General features: G+C 41.3%; 1 protein-coding gene across 1 annotated transcript in view; it reads left to right on the top strand.

Moving 5' to 3' along the window:
* The window catches only part of EGFL6 (EGF like domain multiple 6), a 32,018-nt gene extending 18,562 nt beyond the window's left edge, over nt 1-13,456 (top strand). The window contains exons 5-9 of the mRNA XM_084869871.1: nt 1,394-1,513; nt 1,978-2,112; nt 3,333-3,455; nt 9,656-9,982; nt 12,103-13,456. Coding sequence (XP_084725997.1) covers nt 1,394-1,513; nt 1,978-2,112; nt 3,333-3,455; nt 9,656-9,982; nt 12,103-12,113 — 716 coding nt within the window. The 3' untranslated portion in view covers nt 12,114-13,456. The remainder of the gene's footprint in view (nt 1-1,393; nt 1,514-1,977; nt 2,113-3,332; nt 3,456-9,655; nt 9,983-12,102) is intronic.
* Nucleotides 13,457-14,654: the final 1,198 nt, after the last annotated feature.

Raw genomic sequence — 14,654 nt, 5'->3', positions numbered from 1 at the left:
TGAGCAAATGCATTTTTGTGAGATAAGTTATGTTTAGCAATGAGCGACAGGCAAACCCAGCTAAGTCATCTTATTTGCTAAAATAGCCGAAGGCAGGCAGCTTCACAGCTGCTCAACAAGAACTGGGTCTCTGCCATCCTCAGGGTATCAATTTCATTCTCATACCTGTTGCCTCCGAGTCACAATATGGCTGCCACAGCTCCAGACATCACGCATGCATTTAAGGGAGGCAAGACAAAGGGGAAAGGAGTGATGCCAGTGAATGACACCTCTGTCATGACTGTCCCTTTTATCGTGCAGCAGCATCTTTTCCAGAAACCCCACTCCCTCCATCAGACTCATCTGTGTATCTCCTTGGCCACAACTGGGTGACATGGTCACTCCTCTTTGCTGCAAGGGAAACTGGGAAAAGACAAGTATCTGGCTTCTCATACTCGTTGATCCTATATAATAAAGATGTAATATGCAAATGGTCGTTACGCCATGAAGTGTAATGACCAACCGCATAACAATAGGATCATGGATCAGCAGGAGGGTGGGGCAGCAAGCTACAAGCAGGCAACAGAGAGCTACAGGAGGGGGCAGGGCAGCACGGAAAAGTGGAGGGAGCTATAGGAGGGCAGAGCAGCAGGTGGAGAGCTACTGGAGGGCAGCAGAGACCTACTGGCGAGCTACTGGCACACAGATTCGTGCGCAGGGCTACTAGTCTTAATATAAAGCCACATGCTTTAAAACTGGTACCTAAAAGACCAAGTCTCATATCTCAAGTGACTCTCTCATTGAGACTAGACATGCATGGAGAGCTGTTTAGAATGGTTTCTTCTAATTACTCAGATTGATCACCTGCATCGGAGGTTGCATTTCAACCCTGTAGAGAGCAGCCAGGTCACATAAAGGTGTGATTAGAGCTCAGGCAGGAGGAGAGGCAGATGCAGGCTGGTAACTGAGGGATGCATGTCCTACCCAAAGCCAGTCAAATTCAAGACATTGGCCATCAAAACAGACCACATGGCCACCAAGGCACTGCTGTGCCCAGATTCCATTTGGGTCTCAAACAATGAAATTTATCCTATAACTAGAGGCCCAGTGCATGAAATTCATGCGAGGGTAGGGTCCCTATTGGCTGCCAGCTAGGGTCTCCCTTCCCCGGCTGCTGGCTGCTGGCCAGGGCCTTCCTTCATTCTGCACTGCCCCCTGGTGGTCAGCACACATCATAGCGAACAATGGAACTCCCTGTGGTTGAATGCCCAAGGGGACACTTTGCATATTAGGCTTTTACATATATAGATTCCATTTCACGTGTTACATGTAACATCCCAGAACTCAGAGGTGGTTTCTCAGTAAGCACTATTTAGCATCTCGGGAGGAGGCTCATCCTTGCCTATTTTTCCAGACTCGAGGACGTGTGCCATGACATACTGCCAGTACAGCTGTGAAGACACGGAGGAAGGACCACAGTGTCTGTGTCCATCCTCGGGACTCCACCTGGCCCCAAATGGAAGAATTTGCATTGGTAAGGCAGCAGGCATCACCTCCACACCCTGTCCCCTATCGTTGACCAATCCCTTTACTCAGTTCCTCCTTTTTCTATTTTTTTTTTAACTTTAAATATATACGTACACTGAATGGCCAGATTATTATGATCTCTGAATGCATAATAATCTGGCCACTCAGTGTGTGTGTGTGTGTGTGTGTGTGTGTGTGTGTGTATACATAGGTCGACACTCTACTATTGAGCCACACCAGCCGGGCTTGACCCACAATTTGTGTATAAGTCTATTCTTAGGAAACCACATATCTATGATTTGGGTCAGTATTTCAGGACTTCAAAAATTGTATGGTATGCAGTTTACGGAGCGGAAAAAATATTAGTCCACTCAGCAAACATATTGTGCGTGTACGTGCACGTGCGTGTGTGTATTTCAGAGGGAGAGTGTTTTCTTGCTGTCACTGACACTTCCTGGTTCTCCATCCTAGATATCGATGAATGTGCCTCTGGCGAAGCTGTCTGCCCCTACAATCGGAGATGTGTGAACACATTTGGAAGCTACTACTGCAAATGTCATGTTGGTTTTGAACTGAAATATATCGGTAGCCGGTATGACTGTGTAGGTAAGATCTGGTGGCACCTTTTTCCTTTTCTCTGTCCCCACCAAACATGGAGGCTTTCTCTACAATTATTTCAATTCAGTCTATTAGTTGAATGATCTAGGGTACCGACCAGGTGAACGACAGAAACAGTTACATTTTTTACAAGTCTGGCATTTAGGGAACTCTGACACCATGAATTATAGGAAGTCAGGTCAGTAAAGATTTAAACTAAGCAACTTCAGTCTGGATAGCTCTGTTATGGGGGCAAATATCTTGAGATAAGTTTTGTGGCATTTTTAAAAAATATATAAAATATGTTTTTACTAGAGGCCTGGTACATGAATTTGTGCAAGGGTGGGGTCCTTTGGCCTGGCTGGCAATTGGGGCCGATTGGGGCAGCCAGCCGGCCAGAGGAGGGACCATGGGAAGTTGGCTATGAAAGTGCACTGACCCCCAGGGGGCAACTCCTGCATTGAGCGTCTGCCCCCTGATGGTCAGTGAGCCTCATAGCTACTGTCTGGTCACTTAGGCTTCTATATATATATATATATATATATATATATATATATATATATATATATATATATATGTGATTGATTTCAAGAGAGAGAAAAGGAGAGGAAGAGGGAGATAGAAACATCAATGATGAGAATCATCCATCAGCTGTCTCCTGCACGCCCCCTACTGGGGATAGAGCCCACAACAAAACCATAGCTGGAACGCGGGCAGAGAAGTGGGCTAATGCACTTCTCTCCTGGGTGGAATTTGGTTAGCTTTCCTAGTCTAAATCCAGCAGGCTAGCTCAGACCAGCCTGACCTTGCTCCTGCCAGTTTGCAGTCTTTGAACAAAATGCCTGTATATGCAGATGGTGTCGATGGTTCCTGGACAGTCTCATCCTTTGTTAGTTAGGAGTTCCAAACCCTTCCCTGTATAGAATGTATTTCCTGATATTGTGATTTAGTTCTAAATTAGACAGATGGGACAGTGAAGAAAACAACCTACACATCTTACAGATTTCAGCAGGATTGATAAGCAGATGAGATTGCTGAGGTGGTGAGCTACAGACACACTCCCTACCTACCGGGTGTCAGGCAAGCTGGGGCTCCAGGCCAACGCATTGGTGGTTATGAACACCTCACAGTTCTGTGGCCACACTTGGTTTGTTGGCAATGTTGATGGTTGGCCCAAGATGGTAGTCTTTCAGCATGCCCTGTTACTACAAGCTTGTTCACGTTTTTAGATATAAATGAATGTGCTGTAAATACCCATACGTGCAGCCTCTACGCCAATTGCCTTAATACCCAAGGATCCTTCAAGTGCAAGTGCAAGCAGGGATATAAAGGCAGTGGACTTCAGTGTTCCGGTAAGTAGCATTTGGTCACGGTATCTTAGCTCTTCCGATGAAGCATTCTCCATGTCTCCTTCCTTCCTTCATCTGTTAGCCTGCAGTGTTTGAAAATTTAATTCAGTCTCAACCTTGTCTTCTCTGCTAATCACACCACATCTCTAATACTCCAATACTGAAGTTGTAGGCACTATATTTATCTTTTTATTTTTTATTTTTTAGTATATATTTTTATTGATTTCAGAGAGGAAGGGAGAGGGAGAGAGATAGAAACATCAACTATGAGAGAGAATCATGGATCTGCTGCCTTCTGCACACCCCACATTGGAGATCCAGCCTGCAACCTGGGCATGTGTGCTGACCGGGAATTAACCCATGACCTCCTGGATCATAGGTCGACGCTCAACCACCTGAGCCATGCAAGCTTGGGGCAAAGTGGGTATATACAGAAATCTCAAATCTCCCCCAGAGAAATTGCCAACTTCATCTAAAGAAGACTGTCTTGTGAATCTAAAATCCCTGGAATTCCCTGTTTTTATGTCTGAGATCCCCCAATGTGTCCAAGGCCCTCCTACCGCTACTTCCTCCCACATTTTTATATTCTCGAGAAGATGATGCAATAATCAGGAAATTGTAACGCGAACAAAATCAGTTATGTCACATTTGAAACAGCAATACTCGGGTAAAGCCATATCTATCTATTCATGGTCATGCCTATGCAAGGGTTTCTTATCCTCGCCCCAGCTTCCTCTTAACATACTAAGGGAATAAAATTGTTGGCACCACAAAGTTCTTATGGCTTGATTTTTTCTTTCCAAAAGGAAAAAAATCAAAGCTTCAAAGCAGAAACTGAAAGCAGATGTTTCAGTTTGCCTGGTGTAGGTTGCAATCCTCTCCTTATTATTTATTAAAGGTCCTTAGTTTTATGTTACTGGTTGCATAAAGGAAATTTCCAGGGAATGGGTATTTCCTGTTAATCTTCATGCTGGATGCTGGGAAAAGATTCAGGGAACCATACGCAGAATTACACAGGGGGGCCTCCAGGGGAAGGTCTATATCTGATCAACATATTACAATCAAAACTTAGCATGCAACTTGCGGCAAAGAAGTCAAAACAGGCCCTCTGAAGGTCAGGAGAATGAGTAATGATGCCTAACTTGTATTAGTAGTAGTTGATTTGGAATCTATAACGATAGGCTGTCACATTAGTAAATAACTAGAACATTTCATTGAATAGGGAAATGTAGCTCATATTATAACAGCCTTACATTGATTTCAAAGTAAAAGCAATGTATTAATTAAGAGCATGCATATTTTCAAAGCATTTTTTCTTTCTCCTTTTGATTGCCCAAAATATTGTGGACTTCTTGTTTATTTTTCTACCACTTTGATACAGAGTGAATCAATCAAGTAACGGAGAAGGAATTGAACAGAAGAGATTAAAACATTGCCAAGGAAAATGTTATTTCCAATTTCTTGGATAGTATTCTTTTCAGGGACCAAAGTTGATGTCTACTCTCTTATTTCATTTTCCCCTAAACTACATCCAAGTAGTAGAATTGAATAAATTGGTTCAGCTGTTATTAGTTTTAGACCAGCACATGCCTAGATGTTTTATAAAAGGACAATGTATTTGATTTTAAAGATCGGTGTTTTTAATTTTTTTAGTGTCTTTAATTTTTTTAAAATATTTTTATTTATTTCACTTTAAAGGGAGCCTCCTGGATGCCCCACACTGGGGATCGAGCCAGAAACCCGGGCATGTACCCTAACTGGGAATTGAACTGTGATCTCCTAGTTCATAGGTCGATGCTTAACCACTGAGCCATACTGGCTGGGCAGTGTTTTTAATTTTTTTTAATATATTTTATTGATTTTTTTTGCCCCCTCCCCCCCATACATACCCTCCCTCCCCAGTGTTTTATGTCCATTGGTTGTACTTATATGCATATATACAAGTCCTTCGGTTGATCTATTATCTCCCTCCCCTCTCCACTGTAATTTGACAGTCTGCTTGTTGCTTTACTGTCTCTATATCTATCTTTTGGTTCATCAGTTTATAATGTTTTTTATTATCCATAAATGAGTGAGGTCATGTGGTGTTTCTCTTTCATTGATTGGCTTATTTCACTCAGCATGATGTTCTCCAATTCCATCCAGGTTGCTGCAAATGATGAGAATTCCTTCTTTTTTTATGGCAGCATAGTATTTAATTTTTAAAAATTACTTTTTCTTACATTAGTTGGATATCTTTAATTGCTATGAGTAGATCCCTGAAAAGAAGGCATGCATCTTTAGGTTCTAGATTTCAAGACATTTGAACCAGTGTAGAGAAAAGTAACCCTTAACCCTAGAGTAGGAATAAAGCTGTCATGGAAATAGGCTGAAAAAAAAACCCTCATCTGCTTCACCCTCAAATCCTAGCCCCTTTGTATCTGAGTGACTTTGGGCAAGTCACTTAACATGACCTAGTTGCCTCATCTATAAATCAAAGTTGTTGGGCTAAATGATCTTTTTTTCTATCTCTTGAGTTATTCATTGATCCACTGGGGGCATGAGGAATCAATCTAGAGGTATTGGGTCGGCAGCTAAGTAATTGCGGATTTTTTAAAGAAAATCAAAGACAATTTTTTCATGGAACTAAATAACTTTATTCTTTAATGTATTGCCCATTTTGATCAATGACCTTTTGCCATCTTTCAGGCAGCATCATAATCCCACGTTCAAAAAACTTCTGGTTTTTATTAGCAAAAAACTGAATCAGGTACGATTTGACATCATCATCATTATTGAAATTTTTACCATTCAAGGAGTTTTGTAAAGATCGAAACAAAAAGTAATCAGATGGTGCAAGGTCAGGACTATATGGTGGATGTGGCAAAACATCCCAACCAAGCTCCATTAATTTTTGCCGAGTGACCAAAGATGTGTGTGGCCTTGCATTGTCATGATGGAATACAACACCTTTTCGATTTGTCAATTCGGGCCACTTTTCTTCAACTGCATTGTTTAATTTCGTTAGTTGTTCAATGTAGACATCAGAATTGATCGTTCGGTTGGGTGGTAAGAGTTCAAAGTAGACAATTCCTTTGTAATCCCACCAAACTGATAACAAAACCTTCTTTTGATGAATCTCAGCTTTTGATGTTGTTTGAGTTGGTTCACCTGGCCTGCTCCACGATCTTTTCCGCTTGATATTGTTGTAAACAACCCATTTTTCATCGCCAGTTATCAGTCGTTTTAAAAATGGATCATTTTCATTACGTTTCTTTAGCAAATCGCAGCTGCTAATGCGTTGCGTTAACTGTGATTCTTTCAGTTCGTGAGGAACCCATGTATCGAGTTTTTGAACATAGCCAAGTTGTTTTAAGTGATTTTCAATGCATGTATGTGATACATGAAGCTTCTCTGCAATCTCACGTGTTGTACTGTGACAGTCCGAACTGATTATTGCTTTGATTAGGGCGTCATCAACTTCAACTGGACGACCAGGGCGTCTTTCATCTTTGAGTGAAAAATCACCAGAACGAAATTTGGCAAACCAATTTTGACACTGCCGTTCTTTTAAGGCTTCGTCACCATAAACAGCACATAACTTTTTATGAGCTTGTGATGCGTTTTTCCCTTGCGGAAATAAAAAAGCAAAATATGACGAAAATGTTCCTTTTGATTTTCCATTTTTCAACGAACGCCAAACAAAAACTACAAAACAGATCAAAAAACTTTTTTTACTGATTAACAGCTGAATAGCCAACTATCAAATACAAAATGTGTTTTACATTTGTACTACGTCTGCAAACCTAAAAATTCAACTGAAGCCATATGTGTGTGAAACCCGCAATTACTTAGTTGCCTACCCAATACATTTTAAAAAAAAATTTAATCTAGTGGTGAGAAATAAGAAATGAATGTAAAACAGCAAATGTAAAAGCCTCTATAAGTATTCAATAAATAAAATTATTTCACTTTATATGGGGTTTAAAATCTTGCTTGGCGTTGACTTGTATTGACATAACCTTCAAACACGTGGTATCTACAGAACGTGTGAAGTGCAATTAACAAGTTTTGCTTGAAAAAGTTTGTGTTTGGTTTGGTTTTTGTTGCAAAACTAGGGCTAAGAAGATGGCGGATGAAGAGCATATTCGGCACTGCATGCTTTACGAGTTCCAATTAGGAAGAAAAGCAAGTGAGGCTGCAAAAAACATCTGTAGTGCTCTTGGTCAAGATGCAGTTAGCGCCAGAAAATGCCAGCGTTGGTTTGAGAAATTTCGCAAGGGAAATTTTTCGTTAGATGACAAGAGTGGTCGAGGCCGTGTGTCCAATTTTGATCAAGAAGCTCTTCAAGCTCTTTTGGTGCAAAATCCTCAAATTACCCAACAAGAGCTTGCGACAACTTTAAATTGTTCACAAAAAACAATTTCCAATCAATTGCGTGCACTTGGCAAAGTCCAAAAGTTTGGAAAATGGGTTCCTCATGAGTTGACCGACAACAACCGTAATCAAAGAGTCACAATTTGCAGTTCACTTCTCTCTCGTCAAAACCGTTTGCCGTTTTTAGAGCAAATTGTTACCGGAGATGAAGAATGGGTGCTGTATGTTAATTTGAAAAGGCGGCCTCAATGGTTGGACAAAAATGAGGCTCCGCAGCCCACGCCAAAATCTGACTTGCATGCGAAAAAAGTAATGTTGTGTGTTTGGTAGAATTTTAAAGGAATTCTTCATTATGAACTTTTACCATCTAACCAAACCATTACAAGTGCAGTGTATAGTGCCCAATTGGAAAGGTTAGCCCAAGCTTTAAGAGAAAAAGAACCCGCGCTGATTAATCGGAAGGGCGTAATTCTTCACCACGATAACGCACGACCGCATACTGCAAGAATCACTGCTGAAAAACTGCGCCAGTTGGAATGGGAAGTTCTCCCTCAACCTGCATATTCTCCTGATATTGCCCCTTCCAATTACCATTTGTTTCTTTCTTTGCAAAACTTTCTTCTTGGAAAAAAATTTAATAATGAAGAATGCCTCAAAAATGCATTGACCGAATTTTTTGCATCAAAATCACAAGAATTTTACAACAGAGGGATTAAAATGCTTCCTGAGCGTTGGGCACAAGTAGTAGAAAACAACGGCAACTATATTGTTGATTAAATTTTGTTGTATTGTTTAAATAAATTCGATTTAAAAAAAAGTATTAGAAAACGACATTAATTATTACTAGACCTAATATTAATGGATTGAGGTTAAGAAATTCAAAGCAGAGAAAGAAGAGGGAAGAAAAATTAGGTATGTACACATTGAACCATAAAGCACAGTTTCTATTGGTCACAAATGTCCCATTATTGACCATTTACCTGGTCCAGCCTAATGCTATAGCTGTGGTCTTTGAACAGCAAATTTGGACAAATCAATAGGGTTACCCGGACAACACCAGCTATAAAGAATTCCTGTGTGAAAGCAGACATATGAGAGGACCCCAGAAAAAAATCCATCACCTTAGAACCTGTAGCCCAGTGGTTGGCAAACTGCTGCTCTCGAGCCACATGCGGCTCTTTGGCCCCTTGAGTGTGGCTCTTCCACAGAATACCACGGCCTGGGTAAGTCTGTTTTGAAGAAGTGGCATTAGAAGAAGTTTAAGTTTAAAAAAATTGGCCCTCAAAAGAAACTTCAATCATTGTACTGTTGATATTTGGCTCTGCTGACTAATGAGTTTGCCGACCACTGCTGTAGCCCAACCTGGTAGGAGCAGATATTTCATCATCTTAATCTCTGAAGCAAAACAAAAGTATGTCTTCTAAGATAGTTAAGATACTACCATAACAGCCCTAACCGGTTTTGCTCAGTAGGTAGAGCATCAGACCTTGGATTGAAGGTCCTGGGTTCAATTCTGGTCAGGGGCATGTACCTTGGTTGCGGGCTCAATCCCCAGTGGGGGTTGTGTGAGAGGCAGCTGATCAATGTTTCTCTCTCATCAATGTTTCTGACTCTCTATCCCTCTCCCTTCCTCTCTGTAAAAACCAATAAAATATTTTTTAAAAGATACTACCATAACATAACTGCTTAAAACAGGTGCAGATACAGTTCTTTGGAAAATATCAAATGGGTTGATTCTGAAAGTATTCATTTCCAGCACTTGAACACTTTTCAAATGCTCTGTTGTTTTGTGAGTTATCTAATTATCGGCCAAGGTGGAACTTCTCACCTGTTATTGTTTGTTGTAGTTATCCCTGAAAAGTCTGTGAAGGAAGTCCTCAGAGCACCTGGTACCATCAAAGACAGAATCAAGAAGTTGCTTGCTCACAAAGACAGCATGAAAAAGAAGGTAAAAATAAAAAACAGGATCATAGAATCTGCTGGGACTCCTGGCCCGAAGGGTAACTTGCAGCCCTTTGACTCTGAAGAGAGTGTTTCCAGAGATGGGGACCCAGATGGAGGGAAAAGGGGGAATGAGGAGAGAGAGGAAGAGGGGCTGGAGGAAGAGAAAAGAGAGGAGACAGCCCTGAAGAACCACGTGGAGCAAGAACGAAGCCTTCGGGGAGATGTGTTCTGTGAGTATCGCTTCTGGTTTTTTTTACACATTTTGTGAAAAATGAGTTGTGGTCTCTCTGGGACATGAAAGAAGAAAAGACAGTTTCACGCATTAAGTGAAATGGGTTTGGCTCTAAGTCCTAAAAAGCAGGGTTCTCTTTCAGTCTGGAAAGTAACACCTTCTGCAGATAAGCAATCAAATTTGCTCCTGTGGGCAACACAAGAAATCTGGGTCCTTTCTCTTACCTTGGGGGCAGGGGTCCTGCTTGACTCAGACCCTCTCATTCCACTCCCAGCAAAGACAGCCTGCTTGTCCAGCAAGCACAGTTGTCTGGCTGGCTGCCAGACCTCCATGCAGTTCAACCCCAAATGAGGGAGACGCTTACCAGATGGATCTGCCAAACCCTACATTTTTCCTTCTGGAAGGTTCCTTTTACAGGCCTACTCAGTGAAAGGAGAATTTCACAGTTGTGTGGTTATTGTTTTAAAAGCCAAAGGAGCCAAAACGGGTTTGGCTCAGTGGACAGAGCATCAGCCTGCGTACTGAAGGGTCCCGGATTCGATTCCGGTCAAGGGCATGTACCTTGGTTGTGGGCACATCCCCAGTAGGGGGTGTGCAAGAGGCAGCTGATCAATGATTCTCTCTCATCAATGTTTCTGACTCTCTATCCCTCTCTCTTCCTCTCTGTAAAAAATCAATAAAATATATTTTTAAAAATAAAAATAAAAAAATAAAAGCCCAAGGAGTCCGTTGTAGGGAAGAAAATGTTGTAAGTAGAGCATGAGCTTTAGTTTTCTCCACGCACTGGATGACGACAGAACCCACCCTAAGTCCAGCCCATACAGGACAGTTTCCCCATTAACCCTCCCTAAACCCCATACTGAGACTTTCCATCCCCTTCTCACTGGGCGTCTGTTGCTCCCTCTATATTTTGCCTTGTCTGTTCTTGGCCCCGTGACCGTTGGACTTAACCATGTGAGGAGTAGACCAGGACCACCCATCCAAGAACTAGTGTGCCAGTGACAACATCACCCCTGAGAGTGAGAATCTCACCAGAGTATTTCCAAAACCTGGTGAGAAGGGACATGTTACTGCCCCCTACCTTGCTGCTTCTCTGTAGATTATTAAAAAAGATCTTGGATTAAGGTGATCATGACTTATTCTGAAACATTTGTCAACACATGAAAACAATGACATGCCAGATAGTTTCAGAATATGTGAATCAATATGTTAAGGAAAATAACTGTACTACTACAAACTACCAAAATCTGAATATGTCAAAATAATTCCCTTTCAACTATTTAGTTTCCTATTAAATGTTCACAGGGAATATTAAATTTCTTCCAACCGGTTATTTTTTAGAAAATAATTTTTATTGGTTTCAGAGAAGAAGGGAGAGGGAGAAAGAGGTAGAAACATCACTGATGAGACAATCATCCATAGGCTGCCTCCTGCACGCCCTCCGCTGGGGATGGAGCCCACAACCCCAGCGTGTGCCCTGACCGGGAATCGAACCGTGACCTCCTGGTTCATATGTCGACACTCAACCACTGAGCCACATTGGCTGGGCAAGCAGTTTTTTGTGTGTTTTTTTAAGAAACTCGTATTCTTTTATTTTTTAAAAATATATTTTATTGAATTTTTATAGAAAAGAGGGAGAAAGATAGAGCCAGAAACATCGATGAGAAAGAAACATCGACCAACTGCCTTGTGCACACCCCCTACTGGGGATGTGCCCGCAACTAATGTACATGCCCTTGACCGGAATCAAACCCAGGACCCTTCAGTCCGCAGGCCGGACACTCTATCCACTGGGCCAAACTGCTCTTGGCTTATTTTTGCTTTTTATTTCTTTAAATGGGAATTCAAGAATTTCTTCTTAAATCTTGCCCTTCTCAGCTTCACTGGGCTCTTCAGGTTCATTTAGGTGTTACAGTGACTGTTTCCTCTGAACATGGCTCACTCAGCGTGGATACTGGCATCTGGAAAGTAAAATCTATTCCTACTACTCAATGTCAAAGCCACTTCCTGTGCAATAGGGACACATGAGTTAGTCCTCTTTAAAAGCTGTTCAATGGTTTGATTACCTCATTGTTTTGAACATTTTGAAGTAATTTTTTATTCCCTCTCCGTTATCAGATCACTTTTGAAGCAAAACCTGACAAAGGCAAAACCGGAGAGATTGCTGTAGACGGTGTCATGCTGGTATCAGGCTAATGTCCTTGGTGGCCTTTTTATCAGTGGATGCTGGGATGTTACTGTTGTCTTTTATATTCTTATATTTGACTTTTAACGTCAATTCTCTGTTTTTTGATATGATGTCATAGATGCCCCTCCATTTAAAAAATACAAACTGAAAAATTGTAATGTACCAATAGAAACATTATTGTAAGCTGCCTTTCTTGTATAGATGCATCATCATGTGCTTTAAATTCATTTCTGAATTGATAAAATGTGGAAATGTCAGTTCAGCATTTCCTCCCAATATATTTTATTTGTCTACATGAATTGATGAACCTCTCTATACATTTCTAGAATTACCAAGAAAAAAAAGCACAGATAAAGGTTTAATTGTGTGACTTTTAGAGCACTTCTTGGAAGCCATGACATCACAGATAGACTTACCTAAGTTGCTTAGCCTGATCTTTTATAGCCAAACTTGTATGTTTAAATTCTTTGTACTAATATCCAAATAATCACCTTGTGTCATGGTTTGTTTTTCTAAGTAAGAAAATGTGCTAATTTTATTTTATGTTTAGTTATGTGTATGATTATTTGCTTTGTGGAAATGTGGTTTTTATTCTTTTCTCTATGGAAATACTTTATTTTCTTAAAAGTACTTTCTATTATGGGAACACATGGCTGCTTTATTAGGCTTCATAATTGCAATGCAAATTAGGATAATTTGTTGAATTCAAGGCCTCAGAGAACCTAAAACTAAGTTAAGCAAGTAGCAGGATTAAAAAAAAAAAAAAAAAGATGGATACCCTCTTTTCTGTTTTTCTTTCTTCCAAATCCAGTAACAGCTTTGTATGGTAATGAATCCTGAGTGAATTCTCTGAGGATGAAAGGATACTCTGCTTTAAGATTCTCAGTCACAAATAGCTCCAAGATAGCTCCCAAATAGAAAGTTCTCCAGATATTTTCTTGCCTTCCCCTAAAAGCAATGAAGGCATTGGGCCATAAGAGTAAGGAAAGAGAGAAGGTGGCCCACTTATTAATCTTTAAAATTTGTAGTCTTACTCTCCAACTTTTTTTATATTGAAACTCTTGTGGGGTGGGGGGTAGAGGAACACATTATTTTTCTTTGGTGTGCAGTAATTTTGGCACACAAGGTCTACACAGGACTGTAGCTGTGTCTGTTTGAGAACTGGTAGTTATAGAAACCATCAAAACAGTTTTTCTAGTGAGACCAGTTGAAAACCTGCCCCAGCTACGTCAAAGCAGCCCATAGAAATTATAAGAGAGAAAAAAATGGTTATTTTAAGACATTAAAACTTGGAGTGGTTTGTTACACAGCAAAAGCTAACTGTTACATGTGGTTTCAAATACTGGTGTAGAATCTGAAGAAGACTTTATATCTAGTCAGTGATCAAGGAAATTTGAGCCCATAGTTGTGCCTCAGAATAAAAGATAGGGGGGAGAATTTGTAATAAAAGACAGTGCCCCAGTGATCCAGATTAAAGGAAGAGATACCCTAGCTAGTTTGACTCGGTGGATAGTGTCAGACTGCAGACTGATGGGTCCCAGGTTCAACTCTGGTTAAGGGCACATGCCCGGGTTGCAGGCTCAATCCTCAGTAGGGGGTGCGCAAGAGGCAGTCAATCAATGGTTCTCATCATTGATGTTTCTATTTCTCCCTCTCCCTTCCTCTCTCAAGTCAACAAAAAATATTTTTGAAATGAAGAAAGAGATGTTGAACCAAAAATGAAATAGGGAGGCCTATGAATCATGTTATGCATGGATAAAAACAATGCATAAAGCTAATATTTCATGTTTCTCTAATTTGTGTAGCAGAGACTTCTAGTTACATATTCAGTATCCATTCTCACCCTTTCCCTTACTAATGTAACCATCCTATATAATAAAAGCCTAATATGCAAATTGTCCCCTCGGGTGGTTGTTGGACCAGGAGTGCCACTGCTCTCTATGACGTGCACTGACCACCAGGGGGAGGTGCAAAACATGGCAGGCAGTAGTGGAGGCGCTGCCAGCCCCAATGGGCCCCAACAAGAATTGAGCTGTGGTGGGATGGTGGAGCAGGTGAGCGGGCAGGCCTGGGTCAAAGTGGGTGCAAGTGGGGCTCAATAGCCCCACCAATCGCCCCATAGATGGCGACCAGCTGCAGGGTCGGGGTGGTGGGGGTGGTGGAACAGGTGAGGGGCAGAGCCAGGCCAAGGCGGGACTGCAGGGCTGCAAGGCTGGAGGCACAAGCTGGGACCCTATCTCTGCAGGCCACCCTGAGGGACCCCACCCATGCATGAATCTGTGCACTGGGTCTCTAGTATATAAATATATTTGGGGGTTAGAGGGCAATGTACTCAACTGAAGGACTTCATTTTTCAAACTCTCTTTCAGTTGGAAGAGGCCACTGAAGCATTGGTAGGCTTCCAGAAGGGATCATTAAAGAGGGCTCTCAGCTGGCAGCACACTTTTGCCATTTCTCTTCTTCCTTCTTCCTGCTTTCAATG

Source organism: Pipistrellus hanaki (genome assembly GCF_964339955.1).
Source record: "Pipistrellus hanaki genome assembly, chromosome: X".
Classification (NCBI taxonomy): domain Eukaryota; kingdom Metazoa; phylum Chordata; class Mammalia; order Chiroptera; family Vespertilionidae; genus Pipistrellus; species Pipistrellus hanaki.
Note: the sequence above shows the minus strand (reverse complement) of the source record. Positions and strands in the feature narration are given on the sequence as shown.